General features: G+C 38.8%; 1 protein-coding gene and 1 pseudogene across 1 annotated transcript in view; both read left to right on the top strand.

Moving 5' to 3' along the window:
• The window catches only part of LOC103243284 (uncharacterized), a 183,716-nt gene that overhangs the window by 137,134 nt on the left and 34,408 nt on the right, over positions 1–12,174 (top strand). The window contains exons 23-24 of the mRNA XM_073005427.1: positions 294–344; positions 7,580–7,684. Of these exons, the coding sequence (XP_072861528.1) occupies positions 294–344; positions 7,580–7,684 (156 nt within the window). The remainder of the gene's footprint in view (positions 1–293; positions 345–7,579; positions 7,685–12,174) is intronic.
• Positions 11,112–11,722, top strand: LOC140708800 (uncharacterized; annotated as a pseudogene).

Raw genomic sequence — 12,174 nt, 5'->3', positions numbered from 1 at the left:
CAGGATAAATGAGAAAAAGAAAGAAAAGGGAGTGATCTAATAGGGGAAAATGGAAAATCACAAAATAAGAAGAAGAAAGGGTATGTTTCAACATGGTAGAGTGTCAGTATTAACTGCCTATATTAATAAAGTTACAACTTTCTCCACACTCTATATAATTTCATTGGTTTTCAGTAAGTCAGAAAATTTATAAGGCAGTTCATAAAGTATGTCTTTCTGAAATTATTGGTTTTATATTTTCTGTAAAGCCCCACATTGCTCTTGTATGATCTGAACAGTGCTTCTTCTTACAGATGGAAAGGTCTATCAGAAAAGATTACTGGACGGTATAAAGTTTCTTAGAGGTGAGGGAGATACTTAATAAAATGCTGATTAATCTGAGATTATAATGTATGGCATTTACATAATTTCCTTGTTATTAAATTGTGAATCCTGCCACATAACATGTATATTATTACATACTTTTGTTTCTTTTATACATTAGCCCCTACTTTAAGAGATCACTTCTTATAGTGTAACTCGGAAAGAATTCCCATGCTGTCTTGGGATTTTCCAAATTTTGACAGAAGAAATTATTACAGTCAAGGTTGCACAGCAAAAAGTAAAGGGAAATTACTTTTTTAACTTAAATAAAATGTTAATTGGATTGCTTATAAGACAAAGAATAAATGTTTGAGGGGATGGATATCCCATTTTACATAATGTGATTATTATACATTGCATGCCTACATCAAAACATCTCATGTACTCTATAAATATACATACCTACTAAGTACTCACAAAAATTAAAATTAAAAAAAATTTATGGGGCGGGGCCAAGATGGCCAATTAGAAGCAGCAGTGTTCAGAGGCTCCCATGCAAAAAAATAAATAAATAAATAATAAACATGTAAATCCTTCACCAGCAGCCAAGGTATCCAGATTCTTATCAAAATGACTAGAAGGCTAGTTTTACCAGTGGAGAGAAGGAAGAACAGTGTTGTACAGTGGCCCACCTGCAAGACACATGGGGAAGGAGAACCTCCTGCCCCCAGCCAAGGGAGGCAGTGAATGAGCTTGCTACCCAGCTTTTTCCATGGAACTCTGCTTTTTCCATGGAACTGTGCAACCCACAGATCGGAAAATCCCACTCGTGAATCCATGCCACCGGGGCCTAGTGTCCCAACCCTGGGATGCACAGTTTCTTACAGCCTCTCAACTGGAATCTGCTTAAGCCTACTGAAATCCCAGTGGGGAGGGATGACCAGCATCAGCTGAGGCTGCCTATTGTCTAAGCCATTTGAATTCCTTGTGGGAGGGGCAGCAGCTAGCACTAGGACTTGCAACTGCCTAGCATGCTAAGCTCACTGGGCGGGGGAAGGGTGACACCCATTTCTATAGCTCCAGGCTGTACTTTTCCCCTTCTGGCACCAGGAAGGCTGGACGGCTTGGTCCTAAGACTTGTCCCAACAGCCCAACACACTGGCTGTGGCAGCCTGTGGCCAGAATGCCTTTTCAGGCCAAACCCTGACCCATCCTTCCTCATTGAGCAGGGCTTCCCTGCAGGATCTACAATAACTCCAGCAAGAGGCTGAGGGACAGAACTCGGATCTCCCTGGGCCTGAGCTCCTAACGGGAGGGGTAGTCGCAGTCTCTGCAGACTAGCAGACTTAGCCTCTTCTCCTGGCAGTTCCGAGGAATCCTGGCAGCACAAATGAGTGGATTTCCCCCCAGTGAAGCACACCCTCTCCACCAAGGGACAAAGTTCTTCATTAAACGAGTCCTGTGGCCTGTGCCACCCAACTGGGTGAGACCCTCCAACAGGAGTTGTCAGACACTCTATACAGGAGCGATCCTGCTGGCATCAGGTTGGTGCCCCTTAAGATCAGAGGTCCCAGAAGAAGGAGCAGACACTCATCTTTTCTGTTTTCCAGCCTCTTTGAGTGACATCTCCAGTCACAGGAGTGAATCAGATTAATAAAGCCTGAAGTGAATCCCCGGCAAACTCCAGCAACCCTACAGAAGAGGTACCTGACTACTGAAAGAAAATCAAGCAGAAAGTAACAACAGCAGCATCAACAACAACAACAAAAAAGACCTTCACAGAAACCTCATCCAAGGATCGGCAATCTCAAAGACCGAACAAGAAAAACTAACAAAGATGAGAAGGAATCAACAAAAAAAATGCTGAAAACCCAAAAGACCAGAGTGCCTCTTCTCCTCCAAATGATTGCAATGTCTCTCCATCAAGCGTGCAGAACTGGATGGAGGATCAGATGGCTGAACTGACAGACATAAGCTTCAGAAGATGGGTAATAAAACTACGATGAGCTACAGGAGCATGTTCTAACCCAATGCAAAGAAGCTGAGAACCTTGATAAAAGGTTAGAGGAACTGCTAACCAGAATAATCAGTTCAGAGAGGAACATAAACGACCTGATGGAGCTGAAAAACACAGCACAAGAACTTCGTGAAGCATACACAAGTAACCACAGTTGAATCAACCAAGTGGAAGAAAGGATATCAGAGTTTGAAGACCACCTCACTGAAATGCAGAAAAGAATAGAGAAAAAAGAATGAAAAGGAATGAACTAAGCCTCCAAGAAATAGGGGACTTCATAAAAAGACCAAACCTACAATTGATTGGAATACCAGAAGGAGACAGGGACAATGGAAACAAGCTGGAAAACACACTTCAGGATATTATCCGGGAGAACTTCCCCAACCTAGCAAGACAAGCCAACATTCAAATTCAGGAAATAACAAAGAATACCCCTAACATATTCCTCGAGAAGAGCAACCACAAGACTCATAATCGTCAGATTCTCCAAGGTTAAAATGAAGGAAAAAATGTTAAGGGCAGCCAGACAAAAAGGTCAGTTACCTATAAAGGGAAGCCCATCAGACTCACAGTGGATCTCTGTGCAGAAACCCTGCAAGCCAGAAGAGAGTGGGGGCCAATATTCAAAATTCTTAAAGAATTTTCAACCCAGAATTTTATATACAGCCAAACTAAGCTTCATAAGTGAAGGAGAAATGAAATCCTTTAGAGACATGCAAATGCTGAAAGATTTTGTCATCACCAGGCCTGCCTTACAAGAGCTCCTGAAGGAAGCACTAAATATGGAAAAGAAAAACCAGTACCACCCACTGCAAAAACATACCAAAATATAAAGACTAATGACATTATGAAGAAACTGCATCAACTAATGTGCAAAATAACCAGCTAGCATCATGATGACAGGATCACATTCACACATAACAATATTAAGCTTAAATGTAAATGGGCTAAATGCCCCAGTGAAAAGACATAGACTGGCAAATTGGATAAAGAGTTAAGACCTGTCAGTGTGCTGTATTCAGGAGACCCATCTCACATGCAAAGACACACATAGGCTCAAAATAAAGGAATGGAGGAATATTTACTAAGCAAATGGAAAGCAAAGAAAAGCAGGGGTTGCAATCCTAGTCTCTGATAAAACAGACTTTTAAACCAACAAAGATCAAAAAAGACAAAGAAGGCCATTACATAAGGGTAAAGGGATCAATGCAACAAGAAGAGCTAACTATGCTAAATATATATGCACCCAATACAGGAGCCCCCAGATTCATTAAACAAGTTCTTAGAGACCTACAAAGAGACTTAGACTCCCACACAATAATAGTGGGAGAATTTAATACCCCACTGTCAGTATTAGACAGATCAATGAGGCAGAAGATTTACAAGGATATCCACGACTTGAACTCAGCTCTGGACCAAGCAGACCTAATAAACGTCTACAGAACTCTCCACCCCAAACCAACAGAATATACATTCTTCTCAGTGCCACATGGCAGTTATTCTAAAATTGATCACATAATTGGAAGTAAAACACTCCTCAGAAAATGCAAAAGAACTGAAATCATAACAGTCTCTCAGACAGTGCAATCAAATTAGAACTCAGTATTAAGAAACTCACTCAAAACCACACAATTTCCTGGAAATTGAACAACCTACTCCTGAATGATTCCTGGGTAAATAATTAAATTAAGGCAGAAATCAAGATGTTATTTGAAACCAATGAGAACGAAGAGACAATGTATCAGAATCTCTAGGACACAGCTAAAGCAGTTTATAGCACTAAATGTCCACATCAGAAAGCTAGAAATATCTCAAATTGACAACCTATCATCACAAATAAAAGAGCTGAAAAGACAAGAGCAAAGTAATCCAAAAGCTAGCAGAAGACAAGAAATAACGAAGATCAGAGAGGAATTAAAGGACATAGACATCAAAAACCCTCCAAAAATCAACGAATCCAGGAGCTAGTTTTCTGAAAAAATTAATAAAATAGATAGACTGCTAGCTAGCCTAATAAAGAAGAGAGGGAAGAATCAAATAGACACGATAAAAAAAATGATAGGGAGAATATCACCACTGACCCCTCAGAAATGCAAACTACCATCAGAGAATACTATAAACACCTCTATGCAAATAAACTAGAAAATATAGAAGAAATGGATAAACTCCTAGACACATACACCCTCCCAAGACTAAACCAGGAAGAAGTTGAATCCCTGAATAGACCAATAACAAGCTCTGAAATTGAGGAAGTAATTAATAGCCTCCCAACCAAAAAAAAAAAAAAAAAAAAAAAAAATGACCAAAAGGATTCACAGCTGAATTCTACCAGAAATACAAAGAGGAGCTGGTACCATTCCCTCTGAAACTATTCCAAACAATTGAAAAGGAGAAACTCCTCCCTAACTCTTTTTTTGAAGCCAGCAACATCCAGATACCAAAACTGGGAAGAGATAGAACAAAAAAAGAAAACTGCAGGCCAATATCCCTGATGAACATCGATGCAAAAATCCTCAATAAAAAACTGGCAAACCGAACCCAGCAGCACATCAAAAACTTATCCACCATGATCAAGTCAGCTTCATCCCTGGGATGCAAGGCTGGTTCAATATACACAAATCAATCAACATAATCCATCATGTAAACAGAACCAAAGACAAAAACCACACGATTATTTCAATAGATGCAGAAACGGCCTTTGGTAAAATTCAACATCCCTTCATGTAAAATAAACTATGTATTGATGAAACATATCTCAAAATAATAAGAGCTATTTATGACAAACACACAGCCAATATCATATTGAATGGGCAAAAGCCAGAAGCATTCCCTTTGAAAACAGCACAAGACAAGGATGCCCTCTCTCATCACTTCTATTCAATATAGTATTGGAAGTTCTGGCCAGGGCAGTCAAGCAAGAGGAAGAAATAACGAGTATTCAAATAGGAAGAGAGGATGTCAAGCTGTCTCTGTTTGTAGATGACATGATTTTATATTTAGAAAAACCCAGCAGCTCAATCCAAAACCTTCTTGAACTGATAAGCAACTTCAGCAAAGTTTTGGGATACAAAATCAATGTGCAAAAATCACAAGCATTCCTTTACACTAACAATATACAAGCAGAGAGCCAAATCCTGAATGGACTCCCATTCACAATTGCTACAAAGAGAATAAAATACCTAGGAATACAACTTACAAGGGACATGAAGGACCTCTTCAAGGAGAACTACAAACCACTGCTCAAGAAAATAAGAGAGGACACAAACAAATGGAAAAACATTCCATCCTCATGGATAGGAAGAATCAATATTGTGAAAATAGCTATACTGCCCAAAGTAATTTATAGATTCAATGCTATTCCCATTAAACTACCATTGGCATTCTTCCAGAATTCGAAAAAACTATTTTAAACTTCATTATGGAATCAAAGAAGACTCTATATAGCCAAGACAATCATAAGCAAAAAGCACAAAGCCGGAGGCATCATGCTACCTGACTTCAAACTATATTACAAGGCTACAGTAACCAAAACAGCATGGTATGGGTACCAAAACAGAGATATAGACCAATGGAGTAGAACAGAGACCTCAGAAATAACACCACACATCTACAACCATCTGATCTTCAACAAACCTGACAAAAGAAAGCAATCAGGAAAGGATTCCCTATTCAATAAATGGTGCTGGGGAAACTGGCTAACCATATGCAGAAAACTGAAACTGGACCTCTTCCTTATACCATATACAAAAATTAACTTAAGATAGATTAAAGATTTAAATGTAAAACCCAAAACCATAAAAACCCTAGAAGAAAACCTAGGCAATACCATTCAGGACATAGGCATGGGCAAAGACTTCATGACAAAAACACCAAAAGCAATTGAAACAAAAGCCAAAATTGACAAGTGGGATCTAATTAAACTAAAGAGCTTCTGCACAGCAAAATAAACTACCATCAGAGTGAACAGGCAACCTAGAGAATGGGAGAAAATTTTTGCAATCCACCCATCTGACAAAGGCCTAATATCCAGAATTTACAAGGAACTTAAACAAATTTACAAGAACAAAACAACCCCATCAAAAAGTAGACATAGCAAGTGAACAGACACTTCTCAAAAGAAGACATTTATGCAGCCAACAAACATGAAAAAAAAGCTCAACATCACTGATCATCAGAGAAATGCAAATCAAAACCGCAATGAGATACCATCTCATGCCAGTCAGAATGGCAATTATTAAAAAGTCAGGAAACAATAGATGCTGGCAAGGCTGTGGAGAAATAGGAATGCTTTTACACTGTTGGTGGGAATGTACATTAGTTCAACCATTGTGGAAGACAGTGTGGCGATTCCTCAAGGATCTAGAACCAGAAATACCATTTGACCCAGCAACCCTATTACTGAGTATATACCCAAAAGAATATAAGTTATTCTACTGTAAAGACACATGCACACATGTTTACTGCAGTATTATTTAAAATAGCAAAGACATGGAACCAACTCAAATGCCCATCAATCATAGACTGGATAAAGAAAATGGAGTACTTATACACCATGGAATACCATGCAACCATAAAAAGGAATGAGATCATGTCCTTTGCAGGGACATAAATGAAGCTGGAAGCCATCATCCTCAGCAAACTAACACAAGAACAGAAAACCAGACACCACATGTTCTCACTTATAAGTGGGAGATGAACATTGTGAACACATGGACACAGAGAGGGGAACAACACACACCAGGGCCTATTGGGGATGGGGGTCAGGGGAGAGAACTTAGAGGATGGGTCAATAGGTGCAGCAAAGCAACATGGTACACATATACCTATGTAACAAATCTGCACGTTCTGCATATGTATCCTGTTTTTGTTTATTTTTTTTATAATAAATTTTTAAAATATTTTTAGAAAAAAAAATGGGAATGGAAAATCCAGCATCCCTTAACATAACTAGAAGTTAATTGTAAAAATAAATACAATGAAAACCAGAAAAAATGAGTTAGAAACATTGGATTGTCACCTTGCTGAAATTCTGTGAGAAGTAATTTAGTCACCTTTAAAACTTTATACCGGGTATGCTTATCATGACTGTTAAAACAAGATCTAATTCTAAGTATGTTACTGACTCTTCGTACACCTGTAAATGTCTTATTAGTATTTGGTCTTTTGTATGAAAATATTAACCATAATCCTAAAAAATTGAAAGTTTTCCCCACATTTTAGAGACATTAACTTTTGCTTGTATATCTCTCTTTTAATAAGGGGGGAAGATTGACTCCAGCAAAGTGGACATGGTTTTGGGAAACATGGGCATAAACCTCACTGAAAAAGAACTTGAAGATCTAACACAAAACCTACCAGTTGATGGTGAGAATTTTAGATATTACTGAACCCTACAGAAGAACTAGTCTTATAAACCTATTTATAACAATCATTAGAAATGTTATTTGGACCTGGATTCAATGGTGCTTACCTGTAGTCCCAGCTATACTGGAGGCTGAGGCAGGAGGATCACTTGAGGCCAGGAGTTCAAGGCTGCAGTGCACTACGCTTGTGCCTGTGAATAGCCACTGCACTTCAGCCTGGGCAACAGAGCAAGACTCTGTCTCTTTAAATAAAAAAAAAAAAAAAAGTGTTTATTTGGTATCAAGAAGGCATTCTGAAAACCTTAGAGGAAAAACTCGAGTCCAAAGGAAGAACACATGCTATCTCTTGCTCGTTGCATGTGTATTTGGAGAAAGATTTCATGATCATGATTCATTCTCTCTCTCTCTCTCTCTCTCTCTCTGCTTTCCTTTTCTCTCTCTCTCTCTCTGTCTCTGTGTGTGTGTGTGTCTGTGTGTGTGTGTTTTTATATTCAACTTTTCTTTGTATTCCCTGTAAGGTAGGGAGAATTGATAGGTATTGCTCAAATTCCAATCCACACCTTTGGCCACATTTGCTAATAGGTGACATCAGTATTTATGTTTTTAAGGGCACTTAATATTTTATGCTTTCTTCCCTTTTACTATGGCTAGGTATACCTGCTGTACGTGACACCCATCTGAATCAGTGTTTGTCTGTCTCACTTTCATATGGGTCCTATGGGGAAAAGTTTATGGTGGACAATTTAAACCAGCTCCTCTCCTTTTCCATTTCCCCTGATGCTGGCATGTATACATTGTATTAACCTTTTCTCAAGTAACAGTGGTAAAATTTGAGACCCAGTTTTAGGTTGGATAGTAATGAAATAGACTATACCCACAGTCCACATCTGCCTGAATCTTTTAAAGCACTACTGGCTTATGAGAAGATATACCTCAAGAGATTTGGACTCTAAAAATTGTCAGTCATTTCCTGGGACTGTATTTATCTTGGGGATCTATGGTAAGTAGTAATTTATTATAGGCAGAATTTTAGAATTTCCGAAACCCCTGGCCAAAATAAAATCTCTACCTTATTATTAATACCTAATCCTGCCCTGGGTTTGTAATGTTATTTTATAACCTTAAGTAAGGAAGTTGTTGAACTATTACTAAAAATAAATGAAAGTGTTAACAGGGCCACCAATAGGCCAGAAAATACACAGAAAGAGGAAAATTAATCTGGCAAAATTGTGGATTTGGTGGACGGTACTAGAAGAATATAATGAAAGAAAGTTAACAGAGAAAGACAAATAGGTGGGAGAGAAGAAAAGAGAAATGCCAGTGGTGGATAATAATTGGAACACCCCCAACAATTATCTGAGAAAAGTAGTGATTGTTATCATTCAGCCATTCCAAATAAAAGTTTCAAATGAAATAGGGAACTTTGTAAAGATAATGAGTTAAATGTACACATGTACTTTTATTTTAGGTGTGGTTGTGCTATTTTAGTATTATATTTTCTTTTTTGAGTTGATGCATTTGTCATTATAAAATGTCCCTTTTTACTTCTTGTAATTTTTCTTGCCTTAAATACTACTTTGTCCATATTACCAGTGTTACTAGCTTTTTTTCTGTTTTCATAGTGTATCTTTTCCCTCCTTTGATTTTCAGTCTATCTGTGCCCACATTGTTAAAGGATGTATCTTGTATACAGCATATATTTAGACTCCATTTTTTGAGTCTGACAATCTCTCTTTTTTCTCTTTTGGTTAGTTTTTAGTACAGTTAATATAATTACTGATATACATCTACAGTGCATGATTGCTGAGTTTTGACATATGAGTATACCTGTGTAACCCAAACATCAAGATATAGAACATTATTGTCACTCCGGAAATTTCCTTCATGCTCCATCCCAGTTAGTTCTCACCCTACCCTAGAAGCAACCAATATGCCAATTTTTTTCTACCATAAATTAATTTTACCTACCCCAAAACATATAAATGGCTCATATAGTAACTACTCTTTTGTATAAAGCCTCTACTTTATATATATATTATGCTGCAACATAATTATTCCAAAAGTTGGTGTCATAAAGCAACTACTTGTTATGCTCACAGATTCTGTAGGTCAGGAATTCAGACAGGACATAGTGAGAATGCTTTATCTCTGATTCATGATGTCTGGGACCTCAGCTAGAAAACTCAGAAGTTAGGGTTCAGAATCATCTATGAGCTCATTCGCCCAAGTCTGGCAGTTGATGATAGTTATTGGATTGGGGCTGGAGAGGGTCTCTGCTTCTCTAAAAGTGTGTTCTCCATATGGTCTCACTGCATGAGCTATTTTGGGCCCCTGTATAGCACAGTTGTTGGGTACCAAATTGAAACATTCTGACAGAGAGAGAGAGAGAGAGAATGCCAGATGAAAACTATCCTTTGTGTGATATAGCCTCAAAAGTCACATCGCATCATTTTCACCAAATGTTATTGTCAAAGCCATGGCAAAAGTCTAAGTCTAAAGCTTGACTCAGTCTAAGCTCTTGGTGGGAGATGTATCAGTTAATGTTTTCTTTTTCTGTTTTTCTTTTCTTTTTTTTTTTTTTTTTTTTTTTTTTAAGACAGTCTCACTCTGTCACCCAGGCTGGAGTGCAGTGGTGTGATCTTGGCTCCCTGCAGCCTCCTCCTCCCAGGTTCCAGCAATTCTCATGCCTCAGCATCCCAAGTAGCTGGGACTACAGGCACATGCCACCACGCCCAGCTAATCTTTTTGTATTTTTAGTAGAGACGGGTTTTTGCCATGCTGGCCAGGCTAGTCTCCAACTCCTGACCTCTAGTGATCCACAGGCCTCAGCCTCCCACAGTGCTGGGATTACAGGCATGAGCCACCACACCCAGCCGCATCAGTCACATTTTAAGAAGAGGATGTCGGATGGGATATATATCTCAGCCATTTTTTGAAAATATGGTCTGCCAAAACTTCTTTTACTAAGCATAACTGTTTTTAGATTCATCCATGTTGTTGCTTGTATCGGTAATTCATTTGTTTTCATTGCTGAGCAATCTATTGTACAAATCTATTATAACATGTTTATCTCTTCTTCTATTGTTGGATGCAGATTTTTACTAGTATTTTACTATAATGAATAAAGCTGCTATGAACATTCTTACACAAGTTATATGTGGACTTGTGTTTTCTTTCTCTTGGTGTAGGGAAAAGAAAGAGAGATCAGACTGTTAATGTGTCTATGTAGAAAGGAAAAATGTAAGAAGTTTCGTTTTGACCTGTACCCTGAACAATTGTTTTGCCCTGAGATGCTGTTAATCTGTAACTTTGCCCCAGCCACTTTGCCCCAGCCTCTTTGCCCCAACTTTGAGCTCACAAAAACGTGTGTTGTATGGAATCAAGGTTTAAGGGATCTAGGGCTGTGCAGGATGTGCCTTGTTAACAAAATGTTTACAAGCAGTATGCTAGGTAAAAGTCATCGCCGCTCTCTAGTCTCGATAAACCAGGGGCACAGCGCACTGTGGAAAGTCGCAGGAACCTCTGCCCTGGAAAGCTGGGTATTGTCCAAGGTTTCTCCCCATAGGATAGTCAAAAATATGGCCTCGTGGGATGAGAAAGACCTGACCGTCCCCCAGCCCGACTCCCGTGAAGGGTCTGTGCTGAGGTGGATTAGTAAAAGAGGAAATCCTCTTGCAGTTGAGACAGAGAAAGGACTCTGTCTCCTGCCTGCCCCTAGTGACTGAATGTCTCAGTATAAAACCCAATTGTACATTTGTTCAATTCTGAGATAGGAGAAAAACCACCCTATGACAGGAGGCAAGACATGTTGGCAGCAATGCTGCTTTGTTATTCTTTACTCCACTGAGATGTTTGGGCAGAGAGAAACATAAATCTGGCCTACGTGCACATCCAGGCATAGTACCTCCCCTTCAACTAAGGTATGACAGAGATTCTTTTGCTAACATGTTTTCTTGCTGACCTTCTCCCTATTATCACCCTGCTCTCCTACCGCATTCCTCTTGTTGAAGTAGTGAAAATAATAATCAATAAAAACTGAGGGAACTCAGAGACCAGTGCCAATGCAGGTCCTTGGTATGCTGAATGTGAGTCCCCTGGGCCCACTGTTCTTTCCCTATACTTTGTCTCTGTGTCTTATTTCTTTTCTCAGTCTTTCATCCCATCTGATGAGATATACCCACAGGTGTGGAGGGACAGGCCACCCCTTCACTTGGGTAAATACCTAGGTATGGAAATGCTGCGTCATAAAGTAGATGCATTTTTAGTTTTAAAAGAAATTGCTAGAGATTTTTCCAAAGTGGATGCACCATTTTATACTACCACCAACAATGTCTAAGAGTTCTATTCGCTTCACTCTTTACCAACATTTGGTGTTATCAATATTTTTTATTTTAGTCCTTTGAGTCAGTGTGTGGTGGTATTTCAATATTGTGTTAATTTACATTTCCCTGATGACTAATGATATTGGATACTTTTTCAACTGCTTGATAG

Source organism: Chlorocebus sabaeus, chromosome 16 (genome assembly GCF_047675955.1).
Source record: "Chlorocebus sabaeus isolate Y175 chromosome 16, mChlSab1.0.hap1, whole genome shotgun sequence".
NCBI classification, from domain to species: domain Eukaryota; kingdom Metazoa; phylum Chordata; class Mammalia; order Primates; family Cercopithecidae; genus Chlorocebus; species Chlorocebus sabaeus.
The sequence above is the reverse complement of the archived record's forward strand: the minus strand, read 5'-3'. Positions and strand labels throughout refer to the sequence as shown.